Source organism: Lycium barbarum, chromosome 11 (assembly GCF_019175385.1).
Source record: "Lycium barbarum isolate Lr01 chromosome 11, ASM1917538v2, whole genome shotgun sequence".
Classification (NCBI taxonomy): Eukaryota; Viridiplantae; Streptophyta; class Magnoliopsida; order Solanales; family Solanaceae; genus Lycium; species Lycium barbarum.
In genome coordinates, this window is record NC_083347.1 from 118,703,589 (window position 1) to 118,717,924 (window position 14,336).

Below are 14,336 nucleotides of genomic sequence, written 5' to 3' on the forward strand. Positions count from 1 at the left end.
AGACATAGCCAAAAAGTGGCTAGTAAACTTAAGTTATATATGCAGCAACAATAGGTGTGATCTTATGTTATGCATACATTTTAAAATTATTCTTATATATATGTACAGATGGTTCAAGTCCAACACAATAAGTTTAGTTGAATCCGCCTTAAATTTATCTCTATACACAAGTCTAACAGAGAGTTGTGTGTGCGCCTACACCTAGGGGACGTAGCTACCTTTAATAAAGAGGATTCAATCGAATTTCTTTGTCGAAAACTTATATCATGTAAAAAGAGTATGAAATACATTTTTCATATATATATATATATATATATAACTTGTTGAATTTTTTGAAATAAGAAAAGTTTTTAGTGTGTAACGGCAAAAGTGTTTCAAAATTTACTTGAGGTTGCAAGTTCAAAATTCAAGTATGGCGTTATATATTTTCTTGAACATTCTTTTGTTAAAATTCCTGGCTCTGTCCAGGCATATAATGTGCCTATGGCCTAAGAGCCACCCACAACCAACGTCCTCAAATGATCACCTAAAGTAGTAGAAATATCATCCATCTGTCACTTTTCGATCATGTCTTTGAAAAATAGCCACTGTCATAGAGCTTTCAATTCCACCAGCAAAACTTCAATGGAATTTAATACCTTATGACAATATTATTTTAAATTACAGGACTAAAAAATGTATATTTATGAATTTTAGCCCCCTAAAGATGTGTACATTGCAGGTGATGCCAAAATCAAAGACAAAAAAGTGGATAATTTAGAAAGGCCCATGAGATAGGATGGCGCCAAGAAGAAAAGGGACAAAAGGGAATTTTGATGAGAATATTAAAAAGCCAAAAGCAGCTTTGTGTGGACAGACAAGAAGGAAAGATATTAAAGGAAACTCACAAATTCATACCATCTGTAAGATTGCCTTTTGGGGGAGACAATTGGAGTTTCAACAAAAATAGCCATTCTTTGATTTGATGGATCAAAGAAGGTCTTATCCTCCACTATTCGTTAGCAGGCTAATTTCCAAGAATTAAGTCACGGACCTTAGGTACCTTTCTAAGGAATTAACGTCCATCCAATCACTTAAATTAAAAATTAAAAATAATCAACGGATATGTATAATATATGCATAATTTACGTATACTGAATAGGAAAAATAAAAACTAAACCGACTAACTATTTGTGTAAAGATCCCTTTTTCGGCTTTCAAAACCGGTTAAATTTCACGAATAGTCATTCTTTTGCTCCTATAATTGAAAACAATCATTGTCGTGGAGTTTCAAATTTCACATAAAAGACTTCACCCGCAGAACTTGAAACTCAGTGATAGTGTCTATTTTCCAAAGATAATACTGAAAGTTGCCATTGGGCGCTATTTAAACTTCAAAGTCTGAAGTCACAAGAGAGACTAGTGTTATGAAGCTAAACCCGAGGAAGAACTCTGAAATTATTCATTTGACTCTAAGCACACAAGTGAAGATTAAAATACATATTATTACTTTACTATCAGAAGCGGATTTTGAGTTTACACTTGATATGCTCATTTTTTGTGATTTCACTACTAAACACAATGCATATTTGCAATCATGATTTCATATAAATTAAAATCTTAATCTTCTTTCACATAATTATTTTCGCTTAGTATAAAAAATATTGAATTCAACTGAACTCTTCGAATAAATACTGTATCCGCTTATGTTAACTATGATTAAATGATAAAAAGTTATATGTATAATACATATACCTCATATTTATTTGCTTGATGCAAACACTACGTAGGCGTTTGCTCATGCGATATGAAATCGTGATTCATATTTGATTTCAAATTAGCTTTTGTTTATGCAATTTGCACAAAATTTCAACTTCAACTTCATATCATGATTTCAAATCACAAATTCTTCAAAATGTGTGATTTGGGATTCCAAATCATGATTTCAAAATTTTTTAATGTAAACTTGACCCATAAGTTTATATATTGTGCAAAAAGATCCATAAGTTGGTAGATATATTTACTAACCATGTTTACCAATCATTTTTATCAAATATTAAAAGATTTGCAAGTTGGTAGTATATTAAGATATTGTTCATACCATGTTGGAGGATTATATTAAAGAATAGTTACACTACAACTCATATTCAGTTTTTTTTTTTTTAATTTAACTAAAGTTCGATCAATTGATGTTGTATTTTTTTAGAAAAGCCTTCTAGTAGCGTATTAATTTTGTTATGAACTATGAATTGCTTAGTTGATAAGATTGTATAAAAATTGGGAAAGTTTTAATGATTTTCATAACGGTGGGAGTTTTTATGTCTATGAGAAAAAATACAACTTAAGAAATCCAAATTACATGTCTAAACTTCAAATCATCATGATTTTAAATTATTGATTTCAAATCATGTCCAAACGGCTCCTACCGAACGAGGAATTGAGTGAATTTATGCTCATTAAGTCATATGGACCATGCACCCTTTGTTTTTTTCACCTTACAACTAATTTGATAGTGATACTAGCATGTAGTGGGCTCTCTTCCCCACAGCCTATAACCCCCCCACACACCAGAATTCTTTTTTTCTCTGTCTGGATCATGGAATTTGAGTCTCCCAATGCAAGAAAAAGTGTTACACATATGAAGATACTGCAACTGGTAGGGGCACAGCTTCTTTAAAAGACCCAAAAGATCTCCATTTTTGTGTTTCCATTTGCTTTCCATTGAATACAACCAAATCCCACAAAAAGAAAAGGAAAAAAGATTACATTTTTCTTCAGGTTTTTATGATATAAAGGTCCTCCACATACCATTTATCACACATAAGCCAAATTTTGCTTTCTTCAGTCCCTTTTCATGTCCAAGATTGCCATATTTAAACACCCTTTTGGCCCTTTTCTTTGTTCTTAATAGAATTTGCAATACACAAATGTGAGAACTTGAACTAAACACAAAAAAAGATCAAATCTTTGCAAGTTTATTTTGCTTACCTCATTCCTTTTTTCTTGTACAAGATTGCCATTTCCAAACACCCTTTTGGCCTTTTTTCTTTGTTCTTGATAGTTTTTGCTATATACAAATGTGGTAACTTGAAATAAACACAAAAAGATCAAAACTTGCTAGTTAAACCTGGCTATACAGAACATAGGTTGTTGCAGGGATTTGCTTTCCTCAGTCTCTTTTCATGTCCAAGATTGGCATGTTCAAACACCCTTTTGGCCTTTTCTTTGTTCTTGATAGATTACAAATGTGAACTTGAGCTAAACACAAAAGGATCAAATCTTGCAAGTTAATTTTTGTTTCTTGATTTTTATCATGGGTGGATTTGTGAGAAGCTTTTTATGGGTAAACAATTATAGCAAGAAGCAATGCAAGTGTTTATTTGGGAGAATGAGAGCAGTAGTGAAGAACTTAGCAGTGAAGAAGAAAAGACAAGGTAAATTCCAGTATGATCCTTCAAGTTATGCTCTCAACTTTGATGATGGAAACTTTGATATGGGAGACAGAGACAGGGCATTTAGGACATTTCAGCAGCAAGCTACTAAACTTCAGAGTTGTTCTAAAACCAGTACTACTACTACATTGGTTTATGTACTATGGATGGAGACTTAAAAATTCTTACCATTTCATCATATGATCATTTTCTGCTTCACTTGTTAGCTCATTTCATTTGAATAGTTTGAGTTTTTATTTTACTGCAGTCATTCTTTTATCTTTTTTTTTTTTTTTATAACGGTTGTGTCGGGTCAGTTTGTGCATGCCTCGACTATTCTGTCGAGCAAGCTGCTTTCCATAATCACATGTATTTGCATTGCCCACCGAACTTAGGCAGCAACAGCGGAACAAGATGGAGGGAAGGGTTCATCTGAATCTCTTTCACAGGGTAAGTATGCCCGGTTAATAGCACAAAAATGATGTTTTTAGTTATATAAAAATTAAACAAACTTTTTGGGTATATATAAATTGTTAAAGGGATTCAAGATTCTAGTGTAATGGTGTATGGGTTCAAAATTTGTTTCACATCACAAGTTCAAATTCTAACTGTGACATTTCCAAGTTCTTTTTTTGAATCGCCTTATATAGAATTCTGGCTTTGTCACTGTTAGGTAGATGAGATCATGAGAAAACATTATTGAAGTCATGCTCGATTATAAGTTTTGATTTAGTGAGTTCCTATTACTGTAGGGATTTAGAAATTTAAACCAATATGGCATTCACGGAACTTGGATAGCGCTTGATTATTCTGTTTATATATTACTGCAAAAAAAATATGATTTTAGTACATTGTCAAACATATCTGGTGAACAAATGAAACATCATAACATTTTGGAGAAATCAAAAAGGGATTGACGAGGAAGACTTGGTTCTGAAGTTTTTGATTTTTGACTGAATTCTGGAATGGAGTCATAATGTATCGGTGTCTTTATTTTGAGTTTTTGACAGATTGGGATTAATAGCTTATTTTCTTTATAAACACTCCACAAATTTCAAACACAAAGGTCATGATTATGAAAAGCACAAATCAATTTATGAAACCTTGTACGATAAGCAAGTACAAACCATGTTCATGTACACCGATTGATAAACAGACACGTCAATCTACCAGGCTAACATCAATTTGAGAAACCATGATATAATAAAAATGAATCTCGTAGTAACAAGCAGCTATAATTATATTAAAAGAAGAAAGATACATCATCTTCAAGCAATTTTCAGTAAAAGTGCGATACAAGCAAGTTGTGGATCATGTATCAAGGAACATACAGTCATCCTTCAAACAGCAGGATCTTCCAGTGTAGCAGTCGATAGATCATTTATGCGCGGATAAACGGCTTTTTCACCAAGCTGATTTTGTGCCCATATTAACATCTTCAATAGGCTTGGTAGCTTTGGATCTGTTTAATCAAAGATTAATCATAAAAATAGCATTTCATACCATGATCTTATACACATAAATATTCCTAATTATGTTATATCACACACAATCTTTTCATTGATTGGGTGTGCCAAATATAAAACCAACAAAAGCTTTTTCAAACACAGCAGACTTTGAAAATCTTTAAATGCACCAACAACCCCCCCCCCCCCCCCCCCCCCAAAAAAAACCCCCCAAACACACACACACACACAAACCAAACCCTCTTCCTGAGAAATGTGAGGAGGATCATCAACTATGATATTTAATGGAAAGTACTAAGGAGACTAACCCTTTTCATGGCTTTGGCTGGTGAGGATTGCAGCATTGACCTCGCTTGCGGTCTTTAGCCGCTGCGATACATCTAGAAGCTCTCCAATTGGACAGTTGGATACATCTTCAAAGGCCAATAGTGCAACAGTCTTCTCTAATTCTTCTAAGAAACTTTGCTGCAAAAAAGTAGTCAAATCCATCATGCACTAAAGAAGGATGGGTTACACACAGGATTGTGTCAACCAAAGCTTTTTTCTAAGAGTAAAAGTTAGTTTCAATCTCAAGCCAAGTCATCCGAAACAAATATAGATTTTGCCATACGTCCCAAAGAGATTTAGCGAAATGAAGAGGAAAGATTTATATATTAATAGTTACATTTTCCTCTCCCCTTGGAGCTAGCTCCTCTTGAGCAAACTCCAAAGCCTCCTCAACCTTTCCATTCCTTATCAACTCTATCAGCCTTTGTTGCTGGAGGTGGAAAAAGAGCTGGGGGTTTGTATCCAGTATCTGCATTCAAGAAGGTAAAACTAGGTTAAGATCAACCAAAAATACTATCAACCTAAGTTGCAATTCATGATAAGCAGGCGTCCATTTTGCAAAATTTCAATTCCCAAGTCTGAAGATCTCTTAATCAGTAGGCTTTTAAGATGATAAAAGAGGAAGTTAAAAGAAACACACAAAGCATGCATGCGTACAAAACACCTGCTGCACAATAACAATAAAACAAGGAAAGATAAAGAGAGTGGGGGGAGAGAGAGAAGCACCTACCATAATTGTTTTTCCTAGGGGAAAGGGGTAGTAAGGGGTATGCTTGGGGTTATCACATCCTAGATCGGATATCAAATATATTATAAGGTAATAATAGGAGGACTTTGTCCTCAACTTTTTATTCCTTTTTCATTTCTATTCAAGAAATTCTCCTTTAATCCCACAAAACTAGAACACAAAAGAAAAGATATCACTGGATATCTAGCTTCTTATCAGAAACACTCCCCATAGCACTCTTCCATTTCAATCATCATATTTGATCCTATATTTACATCTCATGGATATCTGGCTCTTTTTTTTTTTTTTTGATGAAAGGATATCTGGCTCTTTTTTTTAAAGAGTTTAAAGGAGAAATCAGAATTCAGTGAGATGTAACATATAGAATCAACTATGAAATTGATTATTTGCATTTAGAAACCGCAATTCCATTAAGGCTCACGTCAAATTTTTTTTTTATAATGATGGTGTTCACGCTAGATTGTGCTCACCTCGACTATTCAACCGGACACCTGCTATCTCCCAGAGTCCCACCACACATGTCAATAACTTTGCCCGCCAAGGCTTAGGTAGATGTGAAGAAATCACCTACTGATTTTTGCCTCTGCTTGGATTTGAATGTCAATGTATTCTTTTTATATTGGACAAACTTGAAGAGCATATCTTCTATATTAATTTACTTATTTTAAAACCATTACTCTCTAAAATGTTTCTCCAATTCAAGCTTTTAATTGGCTCTTGCTAATTTCATCAACTAACATAATAGCGTCCATGAATAGCATACACCATGACCCTATTCTGTATACTATTACTTAAATCATCCATAAACTAACGTAAGCAAGTAGATCCCAATGTAAGCCCACGGCCCAAGATATGGGAACTCCTCTTTATCCCCTCCAACTGATTTCACACTTATGACTGCTCTTTTATACATATTTTGATGGCATTTATATATTCAATAGGGATTCCTTTCTTTTCTCAATTTGTGTGTGGCATACCTTTTTTTTTTTTCAACCTCCATCGAAGGACCTTTCTCTGCTCTCTCTATATATGTTTTCTGCAGGACAATAAATATGATATGAAGATCCTTTATTTTCTCCCCCAAGAACTTCTATTAATCTTCTTAGCAAACATTTAGCGTCCATAGTAGACCTACCAACCCGTTTCTATCACCCTTGTCGCATCCCTACGTCTATGCTCTATAATTCGTTTTTAATGTTTCATGATATAACCCATAAGTTTAATATGACAACTACCCACACAACTTTGAAAATTTCCTTTTTCCTACATACAAAAACCAAGGTACTCTTTGTCCATCCGTTTAGCATATTTTCAGTCCTCGAGATGACTTTAAGCCGTATTTTTGTAACATCTCCACAACACTTTCAAACCTCTATCAGGAAAACCATTTGGACAAGTATAAGTTTGTTCTAATCAAACTAACAAGATACCAAATAAGGATAAAATCTTCAAATGTCCTAAATATTTTTAAACTATTAAAAAAGGTGATAGCAACCATGGAGGCTCAATCCGTTAAGGAGCAAATAAGGTCACCACCAAGATTCAGGTTAAGAGGGGGAGAATGATAGCACCCAAGAAAGCTTAATTCCATTGAAGACTAAGGAATATCAAGATGCTTTAATGGGCTTCAATTGATAATGAAAACATGTCTTGTAATGGAAGAATAGCTCCAGCAATAGATATTTTGGGAAAGTCTTACAACTATTTGGAGGCCCAAATTGAAGATCAATATGAGTTGGATTGTGGCCCATGATCTATCCAAAGAGGAGCAAGTCTAGCAGCCCAAACTTGTGTTTCTAGGAGCTTATTTAATGCTATGTTGACTGCATTTAAAGCTTTATTGAACAAAGCATTAGTGGTCAATTTCCCAAAAAAAAATTAAAAAAAAAATGTGTTGGTGGTCTTTTATGCATCTTGAAACAAAGTGTTGGTGGTCTTCTATGCACCTTGGGAATTGATCACATTTGAAGCCTAGAATGTTCTATCTTTTCTTTAGGGTGGCAGCCACCATTTACTCCTATATAAAGGAGTATTTTCTTCTTCATTGTAACAAAGTTTGATTTAATATTACTATTATTAGCCTTGTGGCTTGTGGAGAGCTTTGAAGTTCTCTATAAGGTTTGCCCTTTTGTTCTACTTTGAACCATAGCTCGGTTTATTATAATTATTACTAGATTCACTGCTTCTTTTACTATTAAACAAGGTTTCAACAATCAAATCTTGAACTTGTGTTCTCTATCAAGAATCAATCCTTCCCTCTTTCTAACTTCTAATTCTAAAGTCTTCCGCTATCTGTACTATTATCAAGTGGTAGCAGAGCTCCTTTGTTAATTTAATAATATTAATATTAATATTAAATCAAACTTTGTTACGATGAAGAAGAAAACACTCCTTTATATAGGAGTAAATGGTGGCTGCCATTCTAAAGAAAAGAAAGAACATTCTATGCTTCAAATGTGGTCAAACTAAATTAAATAATCTGAAATTTCAAGGTGCATAGAAGACCACAAACACTTTGTTCCAAGGTGCGTAGAAGACCACCAACACTTTGTTCAATAAAGCTTTAATTGCAGTCAATATAGCAACTAAATAAGCTTTTAGAAACACAAGTTTGGGCTGCTAGACTTGATCCTCATTCGACAGATCATGGGCCACAATCCAACTCATGTTGATCTTCAATTTGGGCCTCCAAATAGTTGTAAGACTTCCCTAAAATATCTATTTTGGGTTGGAGCTATTCTTCCATTACAAGATATGTTTTCATTGCCAACTGAAGCCCTTTAAAGCATCTTGATATTCCTTAGTCTTCAATGGAATTAAGCTTTCTTGGATCCTATCAAAAAGTGTTATACGTATAGCCATTCTCATATCTTTTGGATGTTGATGCAAATTTCAAGAGTGTGCAGGAAAAGCACCTTGTCCAAGATGGACATAGATATAATAGTGAGGTGTTAAAACTTCTAAAAAAAGGTTGGCGGGTGCAATAACTCCTCCAAGCTGGCCCAGTTCGCTTTCACCTCTATTACATGGAAGCATACCCTATTTGTCCATAGATCTTGTTTCAAATTTTTGAAATGATATTTGGAGAATATTTCAAATAAGTATTTGTTTATCAAACTAGCCCATATTTCATCTCCAAACTTGAAATTTGGAATTTGAAGTTTGAAATGCATGTTTTAAGAGTTTTTCAGGTTTATTTAGATTTTCACTCACAAAAATTCAACTGTGCTTTCATGTCCAAACATAACTTCAACCTATGCTTTTTAACTTAACTTCAAATACTAATTTTTTTCGGATATCAACCAATTTGTTTCCAAACACCTAGAAACTTACATATTTAGCTAGTGTAAGTCAAATATGTAGTATTCATTGTATAATATCTACTTTTATGAAATTAAAAGAAAATTATAGCTATATGAAATGGGAAACCTAAAAGGGATACAAATTTATGAATTAGCAATGTGGCTGCAGAAATAAGTAATGACAAAACCTAAAATTAAGAGTTTCACGGAACCTAACACTAAGTGCAAAATCGTGAAAGTTGAGTACAAATTAATAACACCAATTGTTGCTGCTTCAATCTTACTATAAGGACTGGCATAGAATAGTATCATCAAAGAGCTTCCCACTTGAAAGGTCACGTTCAAATGACGTCTGCTTTCATTACGTAATGTGTGCACGGCTCTCTTCAATCATTCTATTAGCAGTGACAAATGAGGGATAGTCTAATGATAAGAGCTGTCCACCTCCAACCATGAGGTCGGGGTTCGACTCAACAAGGGAATAAATGTAGAGAAGATTACAATTAAAACAGTATTAGTAATTTTATGAACTGAGATTGATTGTATATGTGACTCGTACTAGACTGGCCTTAGATTTCAGTGTTTCTAGTCACAATTTTATCGTGCAACTCCTGAACAATCTTTCAAACTGCAATTCGAGAGAATATCTTTCCCGCTTTTGGAACAAAATACACCGAGTCACAATAAAATGGTTTCTTCTATCCTAAATGTGAGATACGATATTAAAAAAGTCAGCCAAAAGTACCTTAGCTGCTTAGCACTGATTTGCTCCGTTTCATAAACAAATATATCAATTACGAATATTGCATAAAGTGAGTCTCATTTCCTCTCCTCCAAAGATAAAAGACATGCCTAGTTCATTCAAAACATAATTTTTATTGTGAATGTTAATACCAAACATGGCTTCACCGTTATGAAGTGTGTTTGGCATCAACATTTAGAAACTTGCTCCAACCAAAAACGATTGAAAGATGAAGATGAATTTGGTTCTGAATGATAAGTAGAAAAGGCATTCAAAATGGAAAAGAGAGCAGTCATACCTCAGGATTCAAATCATTAACCTTCTCAATTGCATCCTCTACATTACCAGCCTGTACAGCCTTTTTAACCGCCATTCGATCAGTGATAGTGGCAAGATCAATATCAGCTATAAATTCATAAGGAGAAGCATCTCGATGTACATATGCACAACATAAGTTCGTACAATAATATGAAATGAGCAACCAAAATAGATGATGGAAGGATACGATCTGTTCCAGATTCCTTTCTGAACTTTTCTGCTGCTTCTACATAACCCTCTGTGACTAAAAAGTTCATCACTAATCTATTCATATCTTCTTTTCTAATTTTTACATCATTGAGCTTTTTCTCCCACTCTTCTCTCGTAATTACTTTCTTTGATGTTGCCTGCAAAAGAGGAAAGCCAAAAAAATAAAAATAAATGTATCGCTGCACCATCTAAAACCTGTAAGTTTGGTGGTAGCGAAATTTTATATGAACAATGAATGAAACAGTTATTAACAAGTTAAGCCATATGCAGCTTTTGGCAAGCCAGTAAGTATCTGACTCATATACATAATTGGACCAGAACTCAACTTAAGTGGACTTACCACTACCATATCCAATAGCATCAAGTACATTCCACATCTCACCGATTCGTTTAACCCAGCGGAATAGGCATCCTAGTGTAAAAACCTTCTAAGATATCAAGCCTGGATATTCCAAAATAATGGTATGGATACAACAACAACAACAACAACATACCCAGTGAAATCCCACAAGTACGGTATGGGGAGGGTAAGATGTACGCAGACCTTATCCCTACCTTTGTAGGCCCTCGGCTCAGGAAAGTGCTTTCAAAACGGGTTTTGAATAGCATATCCAATAGCATCAAGTACATTCCACACCTTACCGATTCGTTTAACATAGTGGAATAGGCATCCTAGTGAAAAAACCTTCTAAGATATCAAGCCTCGATATTCCAAAATAATGGTATGGATTCAACAACAAGAACAACAACAACAACAACAACAACATACCCAGTGTAATCCCACAAGTACGGTCTGGGGAGGGTAGGTTGTACCAGACCTTACCCTACCTTTGTGGGGTAGAGAGGTTGTTTCTGATAGACCCTCGGCTCAGGAAAGTGCTTTCAAAACGGGTTTGAAAGAAATAACATTGGCAAGAATGGTATGGATACATATAATTAATATAGGTTAGTTGAAATGGAGAAGTGTTACTAAAATATTAGCCATAGGAAGATACCTACCAAAGTGAAAAAAAAGTTCTATAGAATGATTGTTAGACCAACAATATTATAAGGAGTGGATATTGGACTTTTAAGATTCAACACATCCACAAGATGAATGTCGCATAGATGCGGATGTCAAAATGAATGTGCGGTCAAATAAAATGATCACATCCAGTAGAAGGTACAAGTAGCACACATGAAGGATAGAATGAGAACAAGGCCGCTTGAGATGGTTTCCTCATGTTCCATGTCGACCTCCAGATGATCCATAAGTGCAAAATCTCATGGTAATTTAAGGGGTTAAAAGGGGACAAAGCAATACTAAAATCACATGGACAAAGCAATACTAAAATCAATATCTTAAATTATAATTTGCAAACATTAAGTTGACCAAATCCAATTTAGCTTCAAAGATTAGTCAAATTGACTCTGGAAAAGTGAACAATGTAATATATGAATGAAACTTAGACTAATTTCATGTCAAAGTAAACCTAATGCAATATTTCGCTAAACTAAACATAATTAACACACACTGAACAAATAATTTCCAAAAAAAAAAAAAGACCTAATTACTTTCGTTCAATATCATACTTTTCTAATCCAATTTAGCTTCAAAGATTAGTCAAATTGACTCTGGAAAAGCGAACAATGGAATATCAAGACTAATTTCATGTCAAAGTAAACCTAATGCAATATTTTGCTGAAGTAAACATAATTAACAAATAATAAAAAGAAAGAGAAGTAAGAGTACCATGGATTCGATTTCAGCTAATTCACAAATAACAGACCAGAACAATGACATCAATCAACTTATTCACTAATAACCATTTAAACACTCGCCGGAGTTACTTTTTTACGGTGCCGATTTCACCGGAGTTAAAATTAATTAACCTGGGAGGCAATAGAGTACGGAATCTTCTAGTTTTCTCTTAACAATATTGTGTGAGTAATAGCTGGCCAAACTTCTAAATTCAGTATTTTTTGAAAAATAATTTCTATTTAATTAATTAATTTAAAAAGTATTTTTAAGCATAAATTAATATTTAGTCAAATTTTTAAAAAGTGTTTTTACAGTGAATTTTTTTCAAAAGTATTTTTGGACAAAAACTATTTTTTGTAGTTTTTAAAAAAATGCTTCTGCTACTCCCGAAAGTACTTATTTTTTTTTAAAAAACTTGACCAAACACTTATTTTTTTTTATAAAATAAGTATTTTTTGAGAAAAATAAGTTTGGCCAAATAGGCTAATTTTTTTTTTTTTTTTTTTTGTGGAATAGGCTTTAAATGTTCCCTCTGTTTTTGTTTCAATTTATTTATGTGAACCTATTACTATTTGGGAAGTTTACGAGGTGGTTTTTTGACCATATTTAGCTTATCTTATTCTAAATTATTATAACTTATAATACTTTTATGTAGTTTCTAAATAATAAATTTTATTTTTACAAACTTGAAAAATCTATTTCGAATTTTGTGGTCAAAGTTATAAAGTTTGACTCTCGTACTCCGAAAAGGTTCACATAAATTGAAATAGAGGGAGTATGACGATAAATAAAGATTGAAAAAAAAAAGTTAAGAGATAGAAATTGATTTTTATAAATAAGCAGTTATGTGTTTAGATAAAAGTGTTGAATTGTTAATAAACAATTGATGTGTTTGGTGAAAGAGGACGAATAAGCTATATTTTTGTTGGAATGACTAAAATACCTATACTAGGTATATTGTTGTTGTTGACTAAAATACCATTAAAAAATTTACAAAAATTATTTAAAAGTACGATTAAAGAAAAGGAGAAACAAAAGATACAGAATGGAGAGGAAGTAAAGAGTTTTGTGTTGGGAAAGATATTTTGAGAATTAAAAAAAAAAAAATTAAGGACAAATAATAAAATATTTGATCAAATATAAGTTGAAAAACTATGAGATGGGGATGACTCCTGTTTAGTTGGGTATATAACTTTTGGCTTATAAGTCATGAGTTAGGAATTCTAACTTATGACTTTTAACTTATTTTTATTTTATTCAAATTATACAAAAGTGCTTAAACGCTATTTTGACTTAAAAACACTTAAAATAAGTCAATCCAATCAGGCTCTAACTTATGACTTTTGGCTCATGAATACTCGACTTATAAGTCTTTCGGTGTTTAGCGAACGCATAAATAAGCTAAAAAGTGTGTATAAGTCAATTTGGCTAGCTTATAAGTTTAATCAAACATCCTCTTAAATTTGGAATGACCAGCTTAGGGCTTTTAGCTGATTTTGACTTATAAGCACTTTAGTATTTACCAAACACGTAAATAAGTTAAAAAGTATTTATAAATCAAGGTAATTGACGCTTTGGTACAAGTACTACATAGTATTAACATATTTTAAACCCAAGTCGTGGTAGCATATATTAGGCTTGAAAAATTGGCGTTAAGTAGCCATTTAAGTAATGGGGCACCTTAATAATATGGATGCAATCGTTCTTTTCCCTTATTTAACGTGTATGTGTTTATTTAACGAATAGTAACTGAGTTTAAATTCAATAAATACGGAGAGTTGTGTTTGCGGCACAATATCAAATATTCTATATTCTCCAAACTCTATGCAATGAAATTTGGGTCTGTAGAAAAGTTAAGCGCATAGTTTTTCTTCCCATTCAAGGCTCATCAGTCGATATTCAAAATATTAGAAATCAAGAGAAAAAAAGACGGCATCGTTACCTATTTTGATTCAGCACAGCGAAGAATGAGATAGTAACAATAGGTTTGTGGATTATACCATAGAAAGCATTGTTATCAATACATATATTGATTTTAAGATTTTATTCATATAATTTCTACTCATCTGAAC

General features: G+C 33.2%; 1 protein-coding gene across 2 annotated transcripts; it reads right to left on the reverse strand.

The window, feature by feature from the left end:
• Positions 1–4,480: 4,480 nt before the first annotated feature.
• LOC132617989 (protein GID8 homolog) lies at positions 4,481–12,449 on the reverse strand. Of its 2 annotated transcripts, none has more exons than XM_060333057.1 (6): positions 12,256–12,449; positions 10,501–10,660; positions 10,294–10,400; positions 5,541–5,672; positions 5,185–5,341; positions 4,481–4,872 (listed from the first exon to the last, which is right to left on the reverse strand). In XM_060333057.1, exons 1-6 carry the CDS (start codon positions 12,304–12,306, stop codon positions 4,751–4,753), a joined length of 729 nt encoding a protein of 242 aa, XP_060189040.1. In that variant the 5' UTR covers positions 12,307–12,449; the 3' UTR covers positions 4,481–4,750. The 2 variants fall into 2 exon arrangements, with proteins under 2 accessions (XP_060189040.1, XP_060189041.1); XM_060333058.1 differs by lacking the exon at positions 12,256–12,449 and adding an exon at positions 10,864–10,989.
• Positions 12,450–14,336: the final 1,887 nt, after the last annotated feature.

Excerpts from the sequence above, each read along its gene's own strand:
- LOC132617989 (XM_060333057.1), bottom strand. The coding sequence starts at position 12,306 with ATGTCATTGTTCTGGTCTGTTATTTGTGAATTAGCTGAAATCGAATCC. Across the intron at positions 5,673-10,293 it reads TTAATGATTTGAATCCTGAG|ATACTGGATACAAACCCCCA; the intron begins GTATGACTGCTC and ends TCTTGAATGCAG. Across the intron at positions 4,873-5,184 it reads CAGCCAAAGCCATGAAAAGG|ATCCAAAGCTACCAAGCCTA; the intron begins GTTAGTCTCCTT and ends TTGATTAAACAG.